Source organism: Eptesicus fuscus, chromosome 10 (genome assembly GCF_027574615.1).
Source record: "Eptesicus fuscus isolate TK198812 chromosome 10, DD_ASM_mEF_20220401, whole genome shotgun sequence".
Classification (NCBI taxonomy): Eukaryota; Metazoa; Chordata; class Mammalia; order Chiroptera; family Vespertilionidae; genus Eptesicus; species Eptesicus fuscus.
This window is the reverse complement of record NC_072482.1, coordinates 18,111,559-18,133,194: the sequence shown is the minus strand read 5'-3', so window position 1 is coordinate 18,133,194 and position 21,636 is coordinate 18,111,559. Positions and strand designations below refer to the sequence as shown.

Sequence of the window (21,636 nt, the reverse complement as noted above, 5' to 3'; positions counted from 1 at the left end):
TTCTTGAAGTCATCTTGAGAGGATTTTAGAGACAGGAGAGGCAGTTAGGGAAAAGAGGGGTACATGGAAAGGAATGCATACGTGACAGGCAGAGACAGCTCCAAGCCGCCAGATTGTTTACTCTACATACACAGAGGAGAGAAGAGTGTTACAAGATAAGGGGAAGAAGAAGAGGGGGGCACCAGGTGAGCTTTGAAACTTTGAAACTGATACCATGCAGGGAAAAGGGGGAAAGTGGCCAATTAGGAAAAGCACGGGGTATATGAAATGAGGAAGGGTCCAATTAGAAAGTGGCATGAACAGACAAAGAAGCTGCCAACATTTATAAACCCTTAGACAAAGAGACTCACGATTTTTTTTTTTTTTTTTACTATTTTGGGGACTTGTCCCCAGAGGAGAGTGTGTATAAGCTTACAGTAAATTTCCATGCTTTTGTTTAAAATCTTGTAATCCGTGAATTTTTATTCTTCAAATTCGTAGGACAAGAACCTGGGATAGAGTTCCAGGTTGTCATTCGGGGCATCAATCTCACCTATTAAGCTGTCTCCTATGGTCTCAGGCTGAGCTCCCCAGCCTCATATAGATACGTAACATACAGTACTCACTGCATCCTTTTTGCATTGTTGTGTAGTTATTGCACTACACATTTTCATTTCTTTGCTCTTACCAGACTAAAAGCCCCTAGAGGTAAGCATCTATCACTGACATCACCCTAAGCCACATCTTCTCTCCCTTCAATGTTTTTCACCTGGAAAATACTTAATAAACATTTGTAGAATGATTAAGTTTTGATCATAATTATGAATATCAATTCATTATTATATGGTGCTATAGAACACCTTTATGCTCCAAGATGCTACCACCATATAGAGAGCTGCTTATCTTGACTCTCAGTATCTTTGCATTTTAATGAATTCACTATTTTGTTTATTATATACTATAGGCCCGGTGCATGGATTCATGCACTGGTGGGGTCCCTTGGCCTGGCCTGCACCCTCTCGCAATCTGGGACCCCTTGGGGGATGTCAGAGAGCCAGTTTCAGCCTGATCCCCGCAGGCCAGGCCGAGGGACCCCACTGGTGCACAAATCCATGCACCCGGCCTCTAGTATGCATATAAGACCTTTGGTTAATCTCTTCCTGCCCTCCCCATCCCCCTTTCCCTCTGAGATTCATCAGTCTGTTCTATGTTTCCATGCCTGTGCATTGAGCATCTGCCCCCTGGTGGTCATTGCGCATCATAGCTGCCAGCCAGTCGGCCAGTCCCTTAGATTTTTATATATAGAGAAGTATTTTTTTGAGTTTCCCTTGCTGGTTTGTGGCCTGCAATCCCCTCTTTTTAAATTAATAAACTATTTTTTAGAGCAGTTTTAGTTTCCCAGCAAAATTGAGAAGAAAGGACGGGGAATTCTCATGTAACTCCTGTTCCCACACATGGACAACCTACTAACAACATGTGTCATCACTGATGAACCTACCTTGACACATCATGATCATCTATCTTCCATAGTTGACATTAGGGTTCGCTCTGGGTGCTGTACATGCTATGGGTTTTGACAAATGTATAATGTCTTGGCTGCTTCCAAGTCTCGGCAATTATGAATAAAGCCATTATAAACATCTGTATACAGGTTTTTGTGGGAATATACGTTTTAACTCATTTGATAAATACCAAGCACTGTGATTACTGGATCATATGGTAAGGGTATGTTTACTTTTGAAAGAACCGCCAAACTATATTCCAAAGTGCCTATTGCTTTGCTGTTAAAATACATTTTTCTCTGGTTAGAGTATTCTAGGCAAATGTCCACTCTACCACCCCATTTAGCACTTTGAACACTCTGGTCCATTGCTTCTTGTTTATGTCTGTGACATCTCCAGTTTTCCCCTGAACTTTGTTTTTTATTGAGGTAACACATAACACGAGATTACCCACTTACATTTTTAAGTGGACAGTACAGTATTGCTAACTATACACACTTTGTTGTACAGCAAATACCTAGAACTTTTCATCCTCTGTGACTATTTACAGAACATATCCTTGGGTAAGGATCTTTAAAATGTAATGAACAGCACGATAATAGTTATATAAAATTTGTAAATGAAATCTATTGTTCCAATATCAGTAGGTAGAGGTCCTTGGTGCCTGCCATCATTAGCTGACAAGCTGTCATATGTATGCCCTGCTTGACATGAGAGAGACTGGAAAAATTTTGTTTGCTGTTAAAATAAATTTTGAGGGTTGATGTATTTTTAAAATTCGGTCCTCGTGTTATTATAATATTCTATTCATCGCATGAAAGTGTTACCTGAGTGGTTCTCAAATTATGTCTGAATGAAAATTTCAGTTGCTACTAAAAATAACTACTGGTATGTCTTAAAATGTCGTCTACTTCACCTCATTCACTTTCCTCTCTCTTTGAAACTTCCTGTGAATGGAAGTATATCTGCACTTTGCTCCCTGTAAATCTCCCGAGTTAATTCAATGAAAACTTACTTAAATCCCATCCAAAACACACCCACACGGCTCTTTTTTTGTGTTTTCTTATCTGACAGGCTCTATGTTTCATTTGAGCACAACATTCAGCATCTGCACACTTTCCAGGGTATTAGACTAGAGTTCATGAATGTGCCCAGTCATACTGCTGCTGGGTTTCACTCCTCATCGTCCTCACTGCCTCATTGGGGCAGGAAGCGTTGCAGAATGAAGCATTGTGTCTCCAGCTGATCGCCCAATGGTAGTTCATGGACTTGTATGGGTTCAAGCAAAGAATACTAACTTATAATAACCTAAAATACAGTTGTGAAGAGCACTCTTGGCTTGTTGACCTAAGGTGTGTGTTTGTCAGTTTACCAGAGTTTTTTTACTTATAGCATGAGAACCCGACAATATTATACTTCTCTCCCTTCCCTCCTGATTTTTGTAATGTTTTCATTTGCTTTGCTTTTATATATACTATACCTCCCATATGACATTTTATTATTTTGGCTTAAACAGTTGCATTTCCAGAAGATTTAAATAATGAAAAGAGCATTTACAGACTTACCCACATAATTATATTTCTGTTGCTCTCCATTTCTTTGTGCAGATTCATATTTCAGCCTGGCATCATTTTTCTTCTGCCTTAAAGAATTGCTTGAACGTTTGTAGTGTGGGTCTGCTGCTGCTGAATTCTTTCGGCTTTTGTATGTTTTAAAATGTCTGTATTTACCTTTGCTTTTGAAATACATTTTCTCTGGTTGTAGAATTCTAGGTAGATGTCCACTCTACCACCCCATTTAGCACTTTGAACACTCTGGTCCATTGCTTTTTATCTTGCATTGTTTCTGGTGAGAAATCTCCTGCCAGCCTGTATTTGTTCCTCTGTGTGTGATGTGTCTTTTATCCTCTGGCTCCTTTTAATTTTTTTTTTCTTAATTACTGGTTTTAAGCAAATCAATTATGATGCACCTTGATGTAGTTTTGTGTGTGTGTGTCATAGTTGAAGTTTGTTGAATGTCTTCGATCTATAGGTTTAGAGGTTTATTTTATTTTTTTAAATATATTTTTATTGATTTCAGAGAGGAAGGGAGAGGGAGAGAGAGAGATAGAAACATCAATAATGACAGAGAATCTTTGACCGGCTGCCTCCTGCACGCCGCCCATTGGGGATCGAGCCAGCAACCGGGCATGTCCCTTTGACAGGAATCAAACCCAGGACCCTTCAGTCCGCAGGCTGATGCTCAATCCACTGAGCCAAACTGGCTAGGGCTAGGTTTAGAGTTTTAAACAAATTTGAAAAAAAGTCAGTTATTATTTGAATATTTTTGTGCTAAAGCAATTGCACATATGTTGAACTATTTAAAGTTTTCCTGAAGCCTACTGATTCACTTATCATTTATTTTAATTTTGTTTTCTCTGTATGCTTTATTTTTTGAGTTTTGATTATTTTTTTTCAGGTTCACCAGTGTTTTGATCTAGTTTGTCTAATACGCTGTTTCTCCCATCCAGAGTTGTTTTGTTTTGTTTTAATTTTTATCTCAGACATTGTAGTTTTCATCTTTATCAGTGTGATTAGGGACACTTTTATATTTTTCATGTCTCTGGTTAACTTTTGAGCATGCATATGGAATACAGTCATAATAACTGTTTATATGCACTAGTCTGCTAATCTAACATCCCCATCAGATCTGGGTCAATTTTGATTGGTTGATTCAGCTCCTCACTAGAGATGGCATTTTCCTGCTTTCTTTCCTTCCTTCCTTTCTTCCTTCCTTCCTTCCTTCCTTCCTTCCTTCCTTCCTTCCTTCCTTCCTTCCTTCCTTCCTTCCTTCCTTCCCCTTCCCTCCCTCCCTCCCTCTCTCCCCTCTCCCTTCCTTCCTCCCTCCCTCCTCCTCTCTCTCTCTCTCTCTCTCTCTCTCTCTCTCTCTCTCTCTTCTCTCTCACTCTCTCTCTCTTCATCCCCCAACTCCATCTATTCAATTTAGTAAATCCGGATTCTTCCTCTTTGAGTCACACTTGGAAACTCCAAAGGCAGAAAGCTGGGCAATAGAGCGGGCATGAAAGGACACACTATAAAGGTGTCATTGGGGCAGAGTATGAGGAAAGTGAGTGGGAAATCTTTGAAGATGTCTGAGAAAACATCTTCTTTTTCAAAATACATGAAAAAAAAAAAAACACGACAATTGACCACATGTTATGTGATAAGTGAATCTTACTATATTTCAAAGCATAGACATAATCCACTCAGCATCCTCTTACCACTGCAATACAACTAGAAATTAATGATACCATTAACCAACAAAACACCTGCCCACTGAACAGGCTACTGAACAGCCCTTGGAAGGAAAGTAGAGTAAAGAATAAAATTGCAGAATTTCATTAAAATAATGACCCAAAATCACAATTACAAGAATCCACAGAATACAGTTGAAGTAGATATGAAAGAACAGCTTTAGCCTTCAATAAAAATGAATATCAATAAAAATGCAACTATAAAAATAAATCAGGCATCCTCAAACTACGGCTTGCGGGCCACATGCGGGTGTTTTTGCCGTTTTGTTTCTTTTACATCAAAATAAGATATGTGCAGTGTGCATAGGAATTTGTTCATAGTTTTTTTTTTAAACTATAGTCTGGTCCTCCAATGGTCTGAGGGACAGTGAACTGGCCCCCTGTTTAAAAAGTTTGAGGACTCCTGAAGTAAATGAATACTAAACACAAAAATTTTGAAAAGGAACAGAAAAGTTAATCCAAAGAGGTTGGAAACAGGAGGAGACAAAAGAACCAAAGAGTTAAAGCAGAAGTAATAGAACTAGTAAATGCACTCAAAATCTGATTCTTAGACACACTGTGAGGCAGGTGCAAACAGCGCCGGGTGTTGGCGTGGCATTGGGAGATAGTTAGGGCATGTGTCACAAACACTCGGATAAGACAAAGACCCAACAGCCATCAAATCCAGAATTTATTTTCAAAATGATAGGATTACTTTGTGAAATTGTATGGAGATAACATTAAATGCCAAAATGAAATAAATCGTTTTCTAGAGAAAAAATCTTGGATACAAAACTAGAGAAAGGAGCAAGGCCTTAAAGAGGAAATAAGAAAAATTTAAAAATAATCTCTAATAATAAAAGCATAATATGCAAATCGACTGAACAGCCAAACAGCAGAACGACCATCCAGATGACCATGCTATGACATGCACTGGCGCCAGGCCAGGCAAGGCAAGTGTGATGCGATTGGTCCGAGGGCCCATCGCCCCACAATCATCCCACCGAGGGAGGCCCAGGCCACCCTCTGCAAGGCGATCGATTGTGGAGGTCGGGGGGGGGGGGGGAGCTCTGTGGAACCAGAAAACCGGGGGGGGGGGGGGGGGGGGGGCGGGGGGGGAGCTGGGTGTGGGGGGGGACTCAGGTAGCACCAGGCCAAGGCAGGAGTGGGGGAGGTGGGCAGGGCCAAGATTGCACAAATATCGTGCATCAAGCCTCTACTTAATTATAACAAAACTTGATGCTTTTATCAACCTCAGTGCCCTCATCAAGCACATCATCTCATTTCCTTTGGCCTTTAAGTTGTTTGCCCATCTCTAAAGTAAGGAGTTGCGGACACAGATTTTGGAGATTTGGAGACATTTATAATTCTTCTAAATGGTTATTGGATAAGTACTTATCCAAACTATAATTAAATAAATTTTGCATAGTGGCCATGCACCTCCATGAAAATGGAAACTCTATGAAAACAGGAATACATTTTGTCTGTCCCTTTCATTGTTATATCCCCAGGACCTAGTAGATTTCCTGACTCATAATGAACAAACTTATATATTTTTTCATTTAAGTAGCTAATATTACCCCTATGGTCATATGGATACTCTTATATTGCATAGAAAATGCCAACATCTTTTAATCCCTTTATGTCTTCCTCATCCAAATTCCAATGTTTGGGCCTTCTTTTTAATACTTAACTCTTACTTTTTGTGGCCATTAGTTATCTTTTCATATAGATTGTAAACACAACTAATCCTGGAACTTGGGTTTGCTAAATCTACAGTCAGAGATTTCATTTTCTGGCAAGCATGAATCCATGTGCAAGGCATGATTGGACATGAGTGGAAAATCACATGCAAACTAAGGAAGTTAATGCTCTTTGCATTGGTCCCCCTCCTCCCCTGCCACACACACACACACACACACACACACACACACACACACATTTAACATTTAAGCATATTTTCATTACTTTCCTCATCCCAGTATCTTTATTTGGAGAAACATAGGATTTTTAAGGTTTAAAAAATAAATCATCTACAGACAATTCAGGCTTTTGAAAAGAAGGTATCTTATCTCCAGGCAGAGGATAGGTGAGTGAATGGGAGATGAATTGAGGCATGACTTATGGTGAGAATCTTTTAAAAAATGGGATCATATAATAGCCAAGATATGGAAAAATCTGTGTCCATCAAGGGAGGAAGGGATAAAGGTGAGGTATTTTGTACAATGGAATATTATTCAACCACAAGAAGAAGGAAATCCTTTTAGGACAACACAGATGGACCTTGAGGGCATTATGCTAAGTGAAATAAGCCAGACAGAGACAAATACTGCATGGTTTCATTTATCTGGAGAATTTAAAAAAGAAACACAAACCCATAGAAACAGAGTCAAAAAAATGATTTGTGAGGTTCTCTTCTTCAATTTTAGTACTCTTTGTCAAGCATTTATATTAGGTAATTGAAGAGACTATGTTTTGATAAAAATTAAGCTAAGAAAACAAATGATAAATAAAAGCTTTAGGATTAAATTCTTGATTACTTAAAGACTAACCTGAGACTTTGACATCTGAAAAGAGAAAAGCAAGTATATGGTGTCTTAAAGTACATTCAGCAAACAGCACTGTTCTAGTTTCCGATCAATTTAAGAGCCCAGTGGCTGCTGCTGGGTTTTTAATCACCAATAAGTTAAGCTTCCAAAAATTGCATCTCTCCTCACAATTCAATAAGATGAGATTATATTTTCCAAGGATGTGATTGGTCCTTTCAATAGAGGGGTGGAGAGAAGAGGACAGTCTAGAAAATGAATACCTTTCACTTGACAATGTCTGGAAGCAGCTGAGGTGCAGAGTAACTAGAGGGAAGAACCAATAGAAAGACATTGCAAGATCTGAGCAATTCCAGCCCGAGAAGCCGAGGAAAAGAAACTTCTTCGTGTTGGCAGGCCCTGAAAACTGGTGAGTTGTAACAAGGGGATCAACTAAGAAACAACAAATGCTAAGATTTACTGTCTGGAAAGCCGGAATTTGAATTGCATGGTCACTTAAAGGGAATTAGGACGATAGCCAAGGCATGATTCATGGGGCACAGAGACAATGGTGAATTAACTTTTAGGGGTTACCCCCCTCTTTTTTGTGGTTATAAGAACTAAGATCATGTTAGAGCCTTTCTGTTAGACTCTTTATTCTAAATACCACTGTGTCATTGATGACATTAACTGGATTTTTTTTTCTCCTGTTGAGTTTAAGCTGAAATCTATCAACTAATCTTTATCAACTTATGTTTAAAAGGTATCTCAGAAACAGAAGTTCAGACCATGAGTAAAACAAGGAATGCACCCAGCAGTAGAATAATGAAAGACTATAAAATTACAGTTTCTGACCTGTCTGATGTTCTTGCCAAAGTAACTGTGTGTCTAATCTGTGTGTTCCTCCTGGTTTGTATTTTTTTCAAACCTTGTGTGGTGTGGTTCATTTCTTTTTGAGAAAGAAAGTATACATTCTATTGTGGACAATTCTGCATGTATTTTATGTTGACTGCTATGATGACTGGGGGCAACTTTATAAGCATAAGTCACAGCTAACATGATCTGTAGAGATGTATGATCTCAAAGCAGGAATATTAAACTTGGGGAGTAAATAGGGGATTTCTGACTATGTTTTTCAAAGTTATTTTATTTTGCCTAAGTTTTCTTTCACAATAGAATTTTAGAGTTGGAGGAGGAAATACAACATCTGCGAAGGGTGCAGACGAAAAGTGTCCCAACTGGAGAGGGATTTGCAGATCCTGTGTTCTGTAATGATGCTGAGGGTAGTGTGAGGTTCTAGTTTCATCCCTGGGGTTTAAAGTGTCCTGAATGTCCCCAAGCCAATCTCTAGGCCAGGTGCAACCTTGATTATCTTCAGAGGTTTGGGGTGATTGTTTCCTCAGAATGGGCTCTTGGGGTGTATGGGAGGTCCCCCCAGATAGGAATAGAAGAAGAGTCCCCTGCCAGAGCTGGGCAACATTGTCTGGTACATGAGTTGGAGGGGCCTCATGTTATGAGATAGAAAAGTATTGAGGGCTGGCAATTAAAACAGTAATTATTATATTAAACGTGCCTCTCATCCCTTTTGCCTGGGGCGGGGAGAGTAGATTAGAGAGAATGTGGGATAAACTCATTTGAAACTTATTACTCAGAAGTTCAGAAAGAGGAGAGGTGGTTGAAATAAGAATTGCATGACAGTTGACCCTTATAAAAAATTAATATTAAAGTTTAAGACAATATTAAAGCAGACCTCTCTATTGCTTACAATTCTCCCATTACCTTAGACTTGTCAATTTGCGTCAAGCTGAGCTCCTAAGGAAAAGTTGACACAAAGGTTATTATTCTCAACAGACAACTCTGCCCCTTTTTTGAATGACTTAGGAGGAGATATTGAGTTGAATTGATTGCTCTCTTGCTGGCTTTGTTCTGTAGAAGAAAATATTATTTTTTCTTTCCTCGTTCACTTCTTCCCCCCTTTCCTTCTTCCTTTTCATTTCTGTGTCCTGCCATACTTCTAGTTAAGTGGATCAAAAAATATGACTATTTCATTTCTCCTCTAGCATCATATTTAACCATGGCAGGAAAGCCTGAAGGATGTGCATGCATTTCTGTTTGACAGCCAACCGCGACTGGTCACTAGTTTTCTTCGTGGCTGGGCCAGTTCCCCTGCAGAGAAGGCAAGATTCTCATTAGCACTAACTAACAGATAAAGATCATGGGAGGGGGGGGTGGGATTCCAGTCCCCAAATTATTTATTTTATTTCTTGATCGCCACTTTGGCAAGTGCTTACAGTTTCCTTTATAATGTATATAAAATATTATATCTTTACATACATATGCAAAATAATCCAAATCCATTCAGGAGAACACGAATTAGATCCATAACATATTAGTATGGGTATTATTACTGCTTGGTGCACATTAAGCACCTGTAGCTGCTGACACAGAAAAAAAAATCATTATGAAGTTCAGGCTTATGCTTATTGAATTTACAGAACACTCGGTGAGTAAGAAGAAGCACAATTACTGGGGATAAACTCCCCAGTGACACCTGGGGCCACAACCTGCTGCTGACACACAGCCCAGACCGAGCTGGGCATGTGATCAGGAGCACACGTGGGAGCTGCCACCTGTGTGGTGAGATTTCAGGGCCGTGAAAGGAGTCCTTTGCTGAAAAATCTTCTATCTCAGCTCCTGGGAGGCACCCCATTAATGGCAAAGCCCCAAGGGAAGTAACTCATGGACTCCGGAGGGCCCTGCCACATAATCTGTGGTCACTAGATATTGACACAAATGAATGAATGAATGTTTGTAAAATTTCACTAATGTTATAAGTAATCTGTAGCAAATCTTTCATTAAGATATAGACAATATATATTATAAAACTAAGATAGCATTGCATAATTAGAAAATGGGTATGTCAAATAGCACCCCAATAAAGAGTAAAGAAAAATAGTATTCCTAACATCGCTAACATAATAACTATACTATCACTATTCATAATTTAAAATTTTAATCCCTCGACATATATCTTTCTATATATATTTTACTATGCTTTCTTTCTCTTAAAAATTGTTTTCTAACACCAATCATTGTATTTTTCCCACCAAGTATATTATGAACATTCTACCATGTCAACAAAATGTGTACTTTTACAGAAAAATATGACAGGAAAGGAATGGGGGTGGGAGGAATGGCATGAGATACCCCGGTGCTCAAATGGGGAAGACAGAGGTGGAGGTTGAAGAGAAGAGAGACCAGAACAAAGGAGCCAAAGAAAACACCCCTTCCTGGTCTTTAGCAACATCCTTCCTGCACACAGAGGTGGACCCAGGCTGGTTGTCATCAAGGTTGAGGTGCATGGAAGTTTGGTCCTGGGTTCTTGGCTCCTCACCATAAAACACTAGCCTACGTCAGTGGCACAAATTTCTACAGTTGATGTCAAAATGAATTTAACCATAACCCCTTTCTCCTGCAGGCTTAATGTGGGTAATTCTTAAAGACAGTAGTAAAAGTGGGCACTCATTCCCTTGGCAAAGACCTATACTTTAGGCCATCCATAAGACTTCCAATTTTTTTTTTTTAAACCGTGTTTCCTTGCTTATGTTTTATCAGGCTTAACACTAGGCAATTTTATCCCTGGAGGTTGAATATGTCAATTCTTGCTGCTCATCTTCTGTTGGCATCCTTTCCTAGTTCTTGGATGCTCCTTCGTTAACTTTCTGGACATTTCCTGGTCTTCCATGTTCTTTCAAGGATACCCATGGATTGCACTGTCCCCAGCTCCCTCTTCCATGACATGATTGAATTCAGCTCCACTGGCTGCTGCTACATATCAAGTACCTAATCTCATGAATTCCTTCATGTTCAAGTTTTCATGGGTGCTGATAGATTCAAATCTTATGTTCTCAGACAATATATACTTAGAAATAAATTTGGGGACAATGATGCCTTAAGGCAAAAAATGGTAAAAGTTTCAGAGGCCAGAGCAGGCCAGTGGGAACGCTCATTTTGAGCAGAACACATTCAGACACTTTGCATACACAGCCCTCCACAGTGTTCATGCTTTTTGCTAACTCCTCCCTTAAACCAGTGAAAATGTAGCATGTCAAACAACAACAACAAAAAAATGGTTGTCTAGCATTTTTGAAGGTAATTCAAAGACTGGATAAAGTTGAACTGTATTACACTGTCATCCTTGATGCTAATTTATTGTCCTTATTTCCTCTTAGGAGGTGACACTTTGCCATTCTTTTTTTTTTTTTTTTTCCAAATCAGCTAAATAGTGATTTTTTTAAAAAGACCATTCAATTTAGGCATGTGAGGACTTGAGTCTGGCCATGCCTCAAATTACCCCTTAATTTTTATTGTGGAATCATAGAGATATTTTTTTTCAGGTTAATCCTAGTAACTCAAAAATATTTATAACTTTTATGGGTGGTGAGGGTGGGGATGTTTTCAGATTTTTCTGTAATAAGCTGTTATGAGAATAGTCTTAAATATTTTTTCATGGTCAAAAGGACCATTAATTAGCACATGTGAGGGCAGTAGAGTATAGTTTGTTGCTTAAAGGATTATGCTAATATGAGTAATGTGAACAATCACATATAATTTACTCCAAGAGGTTTGTTTTATGTGTTTGCATAGAATTGTAAAAGCAGGAAGAATCTTGAGAAGTTGTTTATTTTATTCTCCACTTTTACACAGAATGCTTCCCTAGCAATGCCCTCAACATCTTTTCTGAAATATTAGACTCTTCAAAGAAGTGCTTCCGGGGGTATGCAGTATTTTTCCAGCAACCAAAAACTTCATTCAATTTAAAGTTATTTTCTCCACATGCAATATGCTTTTCCAATTCCCACTCACAAATAAGTTATTTAAAGTGCTGTTTCTTTAATGCAGTCTTCAAACACAGGCAGTAAAAGCAGCATTTCCCCATGTATGCTCTCCATCTGAGCACTGGTGCAAGGAGATACTGTGAAAGAAAAGTTTCCATGGTTACAAAATTTGGCAGCTTCTGCATACTACGGGACCCTCCTGGAAATGATCTTTGTGTAGCTATCACAGTCTCTGAAAATTGTCTCCAAACCACACAATCTAAAGAACAACTAGAACACAATCAACAAGCAACATAAAAAGCAAACTAAGTGCACAGGTACTCAGATGTACAGCTGGTTGAGAACCCTTGATGTCTGTTTATTTGTTTGTTTTGTTAATCCTCACCTGAGAATATTTTTTCCATTGCTTTTTAGAGAGAGTGGAAGGGAGACAGAAAAAAGAGAGAGAGAGAGAGAGAGAGAAACATCAATGTGAGAGAGAGACATGGATTGGTTGCCTTCTGCATGTGCCCTGACTAGGGCCGGGGATCTAACCTACAACCCAGGTACGTGCCCTTGACTAGGAATTGAACCCATACACCACTCTAACCACTTAGCACCATGGCCAGGGCAAGGGAACCATTGTATTTGATTATAGGATGCTGTCCCAGGAACTGGGACATGCAATGATGAGGATCCTGAGCACCCAGAGAGGTAGAATGGGGCAGGTAGAATGTGCCACAGACAGTCTTCACACACAGGCAGTAAAACAGGGAACAAAATAAACAACCTTCTTTCATTTACACAGTGAGGTAACTCAGGTCCACTCAACAGTGAAAAAGGAAAATGAACAAACACAATCATGACTGTATGTTATATTGATTATTTTAGGTAGTAGAGTTAGCGTTGTTCCATAGACGCCCTTGTGATGGTCACATTACTTCATCCGGCTTTAATCCTACTCAGAGGACGAAAGAGCACCACCATAAAGTAATGATAATGATCGCAGAGCCAATGCTTTCTCTATGCATTGGTACCTCCTCCCTTTTTCTTTAAAAGCTACTCTGTGCATGTGAAGGTAAACAAGAGGAAAAAGGAAGTAAATGAAGCATGAATAAGTACCCCTCAGAGTATTTTAGGGAGTGGAGAGAAGAAGGGTTCTGTTCTCAAGTAACTATTGAAGGAGCAAAATTTATCTTCTGAAGGATGTGGACTTCGGACAGAGGTCTGAAGGTCAAGTAGAGTATGAATAGAGTCGGAAGAAAGGGAACAGACACTACCTGTAAGGGGAACAACATTTGTCAAGTGTGGAGTTGAAAATGAGCCTTTAGTGTATGGGGAAAAGTGAAGAGTCCCCAAATACCCTATATATTTAGGGTTCTTTACCAACTTCTCTCACTCTGCCTCAGGAAATTATCTAATTTTTGTTTTTGAAAAGAATTGGAAATGCCTACCCTCAAATATGTTATTGACAAGTTATTTTTATTTGACAAATTTGGATCAGTAATTCTAGTGGGGGCGGGGGGAGGGGAACCCCATATATGATTTGTCAAAAGCAACTCACGCCAGGCATTCCAGGCCCCGTGGGACAGAATCCCATTGTAGCAAGCCAAGGTGGCTGTCCCTCCTCCCATAGGGACTCTCTATTCCAGTGAAGCCTTTAAATATTTTATGTTCATTTTTGCCTCCAAACATTTGCTCATGTTATTTCCCCACTGAAAATTCCCTCCACAATTCTCACTTCCCATTAAAGCCCCTCACTTCCCATTAAAGCCTCTCAAAACTAAGCCAAAGTTTTACAACATCATTAGCAATATCAACATATTGAGTCTTACTCTGGAAGTCCTGGGGGACCTCCAGATATAGAAAGAAAAATTTTTTATATTAAGACATTTCCCACACACACACACACACACATGCACGCGTGCGCGCGCACGCAATCTACCTAATTTCTAAAACCATAAATATTTGTTATGTATATAACACAATTACTTTCTTGCTTTAAAAAAATTATTGTCTAAAGCAAAATAAGGCAGCATATTATTGTTTTACATTCTTGTGTTATTATTTTCTGATCATTAGTTGTTTCTGTCCAAAATGAAAATTATATTCTTTATGTCTAGATAGCATGCTACATATCTCTTATTCTATCTCATAGAGTTGGATTAAAAATAGGTGCTCAATGAATACTGTAATTGTTACAATAAATACTGTAATTATGTAGCTTAGGACCCTGAGGAAATTTGTTATACAATTGCTAGTCTTCATGGGTGGGCAAGTTTGGGAAAAGCAAGTGTCCCAGCGCATAATAACTAGACAAGATTCCCCATTTACAATGTGCTTTCAAATCCAATATCCTATTGTTTCTACAGCAAGCATGAGTGGTGAGTAAAAATGTTGATACCCATTTTACAGATGAAATTATTGTGGTCCAGAGAGTTGAAATAATCTGCTGCATATTGGAAGGTGGGTTTCACAGCTGGACTCAAACCCTCATTTTATGATTGTGAATCTAAAGTAGAGGCCAGGGCTGGACAGCCAGTGGGCAGGGGGAATCTGTGGTGAGGAGAAAAGGAGGGTCAACCATGGGGAATGAGTTCTGAAGATAAACTTGGACTTGGGGCAGGTCTTACAAGGGGTTGGATTGGTAACAGATGTTTCTCTTGGAAGCTTCACTTCCCACAGCTCCTAGGAATAAGAATTTTGAATGGCCATTAACCACGTGACTGTCCTCAAGCTGTGTATGTGGAAGTAGACAGGAGTTTCACCTAACTTGGCACCAAGAGGGTTAAGAGTGGGTTAAGAAGTCCTATTTCAGCTGTAAATGGGCCATTAGCAAGTGGTTAAGCTGTGCCTTTTGTAGAAAGTGATTGGGATCTGCTAATCAGCCTGCCACCAATTATGAGGTATACATCCAAGTTACACTTGCAGAGTGAGAGGTTCTACCCCACATCTCTTCCTACGGGGCTGAACAGTGGCATCTAGTGGTTTGTTTTGAAATAAGCAAGTTCAAAACAAGTTGAAACTTCCACCTTAGTATTTCTCCTCAGGACATTCTCAGCCGTACATTTTATCTCAGGAATAACACAGCACTCCAACTTTCAGTATTGGGGTTATTGTGTGATATATGCTTGCACAGGGCCAATCAAAAACTTTTTGTAAACTTTTGAAAATCAAAATGTAATAGAAACACTACAAAGGCTTATGTTTTGGGGGGTTCCTCATTGCTCAAGGTTTCATCCTGGAATGAGCAAATTTAGAAAGTGAATTAGAAGAGGCTGCAGTGGGAAATAAGGAAGTTGCTTTCTGCTTTGGGAAACTTGAAATCCAAATCTTCCTGTGGATGAATTGTGAGTTACAACCAAAGTTCTTTTCCAAATGGCCCCTCAAAAATCCAGCTCTTAAAATTATGTAGTTAAGTTTCTATGTTCCTTTGTACTTAATACCCTAATATCAACACTATGTATTCTCTTAAAATACACTAAACCTGATAGAGATTTTTTTTTGGACAATTTGTATAATTTTAAAAAATACCTATAATCTGGAAAATTTTTAAATATTCTATATATTTAAAATATTGATGGAGTAATCTGTCTATCTATCTATCATCTATCTACCTATCTATCTATTATCTACCTATCTATTGTAAACTCCATACAATATCTTCTCTTAGTTCAGACCTTTATAAAAATTGCTAAGAAGCAGTAAAATGAATAGGATTTGGCCTTCAACTTCATAGTCACTTCACCCAAGGGAGGAGTGAAGTAGCCCAAAGAGGGTAGCATGATGAAGAAATGAAATAATGTAGTCATGGATAATCAGCACACTGAATAATTAAATATTGACATATTTAGGTAGTCGAAAAGAATGTTAAAATGTTCTCCAGTTATTAATTAGACAACCAAGCATGACTTGGGAACTTGTTTTTTATTTTACAAGTGGCATGGTTATGAGATGGTTCAAGTTGTCTTAGTCAGGTTTGTTGAGATCACTCCCAATTTGCTTTTCAGACTCTTGGTTGCCTGAGAACAGCATGGCGTTAAACCACACTGCCCTGCCCCAGGACGAGGGCCTGCCACACTATCTTCAAGACGGAGACCCCTTTGCTTCCAAACTTTCCTGGGAAGCGGATTTAGTGGCTGGATTTTACTTAACAATAATCGGTAAGCTTCCTTAATTTTTCTGTGCAAAAGCTGCATCTAGAAAATTCCTGGGCTGATATGTTGATTTTGCACCATGATTCCAACTCTCATGTGGATATTTTGAATGGAGGTGAAAAGTGGGAGGAAGGCAGAAGATGGGATGGATTCTCTATTATCTTTATTCTTAGAAATAAATATTCCCTTTATGACTCAAAGAATTTTACAGCAAAAAAAGAAAAATTACCTTGAGACTACACTTCATATTCAATGTTTTGGTAGTAAGATTGTCTTCTGAATGAGAAAATGAGTGATAATGAGCTCTTATTTAAATACAGTGCTTTTGCTTGCTAAAAAATGCTTTGATATAATAAAAATATTATAAGCTTAGAATGGACCATGATAAAGTAATTTGGGTGAGAGTTGAAAAGATGGCTTGGTAATAAAAAGTCCAGGGCCAAAGGCTTTTGTGCATAATCCACATTGGCTTCCAGACTGTGTCATCCAATGCAGTGGCCACGTGGGTCCTGAGCACCCACCTGAGCTGTGACTTTTCCAAACTGAGATGCACTATAATGTAAACACACACCAGACACTGAAGACTTAGTACCAGAAAAACAATGTAAAATAGCTCATTAATCAGTTTTTTAAAATGATGACATGTCCTACCTATAATATTTTGGATATATTAGGTTAAGTAAATATTAAAATTAATTTAGTACTATTTTTACTTTGTTTAATGTGACTACCAGAAAAAAATGTAACTACATGTGTGGCTCACATTTCTGGTTTACATTATATTTCTATTGGGCAGCACTAGTCTAGGCACTCAGAATTCAACCATAATGCCTTTCTGAAATTTAAAATTGTTTCAGATTTGAGCAACCAGTGTACAGGTGGGTTATGTCTTTAGGTGTGTCTGCCTTTCATCTTTTCAGATGTTGGGTCAAGCTTTCTCTTTCTCTCTCTCCCTCCCTCCCACCCTCTCCCTCACTGACCTTCTCTTTCTCTCTCTCTCTTTCTCTCCCTCTCTCTTGTCTATTTATTACTGGATAAGAATTTTATTTAAACTCCTGAAATTAGCAAAACTCACTAGAAAAGTCTGGAGACCCCTCTAGGGTCACTGCCTGAGTCAAAAGAAATTCTGCTGCAAAGGGATTCCCTGGGTCCTTGGCTTTATTCGAGGTAATTATGAAACTGATTTAAATTCTATATTTTATAAACGGGCCTCCACATCCTTTCACACACAAATAGATACCGAATGCCCATTCTTCACCACAGTTTAAGTTACTTGGAAAACAGCAGTGAATAAAGTGGGCAAACTCTCTGCCCGCATGGGGACGATCTATCTGGAAATAAAATCCACATGGCATTTTTATTAAGCATAAGTACTTTCAACAATGAGAAAACCAGAAAAATAGACATCATATAACTTGAATTTGTCTCAATTAGTTGCAAGAAATGAATTAAAAAGTAGCATTTTTAACCTGACCAATTTCCCCAGGCAACACAAATTAGGGAGGGAGAGCTGTCCATTCCCCACCCTGGCAGGAGAAACCAGGGAGAAGAGGCAACTAGAGTGGCTGTGAGTGGAGGAATCCAGAGAATTTCTCACTTGATGCACCTGGGGTTGGAGCTAGAAAAAAGAAGTCCAAAAAGAGTCCCCAAAAGGATCATCAAGTGACTTAGGGAGCTGGGGGTGGAGCCGAGACATGTTCCAGAACATTCAGTTTAGTTAGGGCCAGCTGGAGGGAGGTGGATTCATACTAGGCCCAGGTCTTGGGCTTAATACTGTGCCTGGTTTTCAGACCCTTCTAGGGTAGGTTTACAGGATGTGCCCAGATTCCTTTTAAGGAACCAGAGTAGAATGACATTCTTGGTGGGCTTTGTTAAATACTGGAAGTCTTAGGGAAAACTGGGAGATGAAGAGATAAAACTGGAATGGAGGAGAAATAAACTACAGACCCATTCCCATCCTCTACTCTTTTACTATGACTTAGTTTATTATCTGTCAATATATGAGAGTTTATATATTTTCGTATTCATAGAAAGAGTCAGGATTTTCATCATATAAAAATGTTCCCCCTTTAGTCTTTATTTTCCTAACCTGATTTCCCTTAACAATCCTTTAAAACCAGTTTGCATTCTCTTGATACCCCCCTGCAGCTAAGATTGCCTGTGGAATAATCTAAATGCAACTCTTAGTGAGTTGACTATATATGGATAATGCTTTGGGCACTGGGTGAAACCTAATGAATCAGAGGTAGTTAAGAAAGGAAAAGCAAGAAAACCAATAATCTCAAAAATATATAGAGATATAGAAAGACAAAGGGTATTTAAAGACAAAGGGAACTTTGTGTTTCAAATGCATATGCATGCTTATTTCAATCTCTTTGGATACCAAGTAGATGGCATCTGTTTATAATTTTTCAAGTCATGTTTTCACATTTCAATTTCCCAGTGTGCCTTGCTAGCTGATTTCCTTTCATGAGCTATAGGTTTCACTGTAGTGGGTTTACTCAAGAATTCCTCCATATTCATTTCTATTTTTAACTCTTCTGCCTTAGGATAGCTAAAGAGAGTTTAAGGGACCATTAAGCAGCCCTATTCTGGGGATCAGAACTTCCTAAGAGCACAGGGCAGCTAGTTCCTGGTGGTTTCATACCATCAGCTGAAACGCACACTTTTCTCCTTGCCTCCCAAATGAATTGTAGTGGAGAGGTAGGAATTAAAATAGAAAACTCTGGGTTTCTCCTGTTAATACTCTCCTTATTCCTTACTACTAAAGGCAGCTGTACAAGATTCTCATTTATACACAGCTACACTATGAAGCAAGAATTCCTGAAGAAATCTACTCTACATGTTAAGCTATGGAAGTAGGTGTATTCTTTTCTTAAATAAAGTCAGTAGGGATTTGGGTCATTTTGGATTTAAACTGGGTTTGTAAGAACTTTGGAATAGTTTCATTGTAATGCCACAGTCAATTAGTCATTAAATGAAAGGATATTAAAAAACAAGTGGGAACACGTTGATACCATTGTTGGTAGGTTGGTGGTTGAGGGTCACTTTCTCTCCCTTTGGTGGGAGGGGAGAGCCCATATTACCAATTGTCACCCACTTCCCCTCTATACCTATTCCAGTAGCAGCTGCAGACACCAATGTCCACGTGTCCTCAGGAGGCTGTGGTCCTGGGGCGTGTCCCTAGGAGATGCCCTTTCCTGGCTGGGGGCCATGCCAGCTTCATCTGGCCTCAGCCTCTCCTGAATCCCTCAGAGTCCGCAGCGATAGTGAAAGCACCTAGTTCGGTTTGGGTCACTTTATCTTCAGGATTTAGCAAGAGTCAAGGGGTTAACCCATCTTATCAGAGGGAGGGAGTTCTAGAAAGTTAATATTCCATACAAATGCCTGAGGAAATATTTTACCGGGGACCAGTACAAGCACTGACTGTTAGGATGCCCACACCTTCCTAGGCTCACTGGGAAGTTATGGCTCCTTTTTCTGGGTAAGTTCAGTTTTATAATCCCTGGTTCCTATCCTTTTGGAGGCAACCATCCCTCACCTGTCACTCATGCTTTTTGTTTCATCTTCTTAATCTAGATTTTTATGTAGAGTCCTCTCACCACCCTCTAACCCTATGATGTCCGTTTTTGAAACTGAGAAGTGTTTCGTGTTTGAGTTGAACTCCTAATCCCAGCTTTAACGACGGGGATTTATATTTTTCTTTGTAGGGATTCTGTCCACAGTTGGAAATGGGTACGTCCTTTATATGTCCTCTAGACGGAAGAAGAAGCTGAGGCCGGCGGAAATAATGACTGTCAATTTGGCAGTCTGTGACCTGGGGATCTCAGGTAACACAATCATGCTGTTTCTTCTTTGGGGGGTTGAATTGTGTCCCATTCTACAGTCCTCACTGGCTCGGACATCACCCCCATCCCATCTCCTTTTGCTCCTCCCTTCCCAAGTCATGTTTACATTTTGTGGTTAAGTCAACAAAGTGTTGTCTGGCTAAAACAATAATTCCTTCAGCCTTTATTGAACCCTTTCTATGTGCCAGGCATGTTTGATGTTGAAGATACTATCTGGAATAATACAGGATACCTCAGGCTAATCTAAATGCAACTCATAGTGAGTTGACTATATATGGATTTTGCTTTGGGCACTAGGTGAAACCTTATGAATCAGAGTTAGTTAAGAAAGGAAAAAAGCAAGACACCTCCAGATGTAGTAGGGCTTACTGATTGAGAAAACAGAAACTTACCAGCAGGCTGTGGATCACTGTTTTGAGCTCCATTACACCCCTTTATTCCCATATGGAAATCTGTTAAAATAAGCAACTTTCATACCCAGCAACTTTCATTTAATTGGTTGAGAATGTCACCTGGGTATCAGGATATTTAAAATTAGGGTTTTCAGATGTGTTTACTGTGAGTCCAAAATTGAAAACTGCTTCTCTGGCCTGAAGAATTTGGAATAAAATGTCTCTTTAGTTGTAATTCATTTTTGTAAATATGAATGACTTTGGGGAAAGCACCTCCCTTTGCTTTCATCTGTGAAATTCCCAAGTGGCCTAGATACACTCACATGTGCCTCTGGCTCCCACAGCCTGCTGCCGTGTAGCACATCGGGTCTTCATTCACCAGAGTTGGGGGATGGAGTTTGAACAGCACACATCCACTCCTCTTTCTGCTGAAATCCTTTTAAAAGCTTCCCATCTGAAGCATCCCCTTGAAAAATATTTTCTGATATTCATTTCTCTCTTCACCTGGGGATATTCCTGCCACTGCCAATCTCTGAAACAAGGCCCAATAATAAGCCTCCCCTACTGAGCACTTATCACACGGCAGTGCGGTGCTGCCCTCCTACTGGGAGTTGGATGGTGTAGGTTATTTGGAAAGGTTTTACTCAGCATGGACAGACTTAAATAGCATGAACTCTTACAGGAAATACACAGGCACATTAAGAGGAGCATGACATGTCAGGCCCCTCTCTGTGAAAATAGCCAAGATGAACCCCAGGGAATTTTCGAGGCTGCAAAATAACTGCCATTTTTGCTATTGCCACGCGATGGCGCTGTCACAACATGCATGACAGCTTTCCTGGTCAGCTAGCCCTGCTGACCCCCGATGGTTCTCTTCCTGGTACTGAAGGTAAAGAGCTTGAAGAGTGCATTCTGTAAACTGGACACACATCTCCTCCAGAATGAAACCTGCTATTTCAGCCACTTCTTTCATCATTAAATCATACCCCTCTGATGCTTATGGGTGAATTAGACTAGGCTTGAGTAAAATGGCCTTAAACGGTTGTTTACATTGAAAATGCACTCAGCTAAGCAGTTCTGCTCTAGAATTGCACAAACCACCTCATCAGCCTGCATATGTCTTTAGATTAATTCCCCGGGAAATA

General features: G+C 39.4%; 1 protein-coding gene across 1 annotated transcript in view; it reads left to right on the top strand.

The window, feature by feature from the left end:
• Positions 1–16,127: 16,127 nt before the first annotated feature.
• OPN5 (opsin 5) overlaps positions 16,128–21,636 on the top strand; it is a 29,030-nt gene continuing 23,521 nt past the window's right edge. Inside the window, exons 1-2 of the mRNA XM_008153205.2 lie at positions 16,128–16,257; positions 19,962–20,081. Of these exons, the coding sequence (XP_008151427.1) occupies positions 16,128–16,257; positions 19,962–20,081 (250 nt within the window). The remainder of the gene's footprint in view (positions 16,258–19,961; positions 20,082–21,636) is intronic.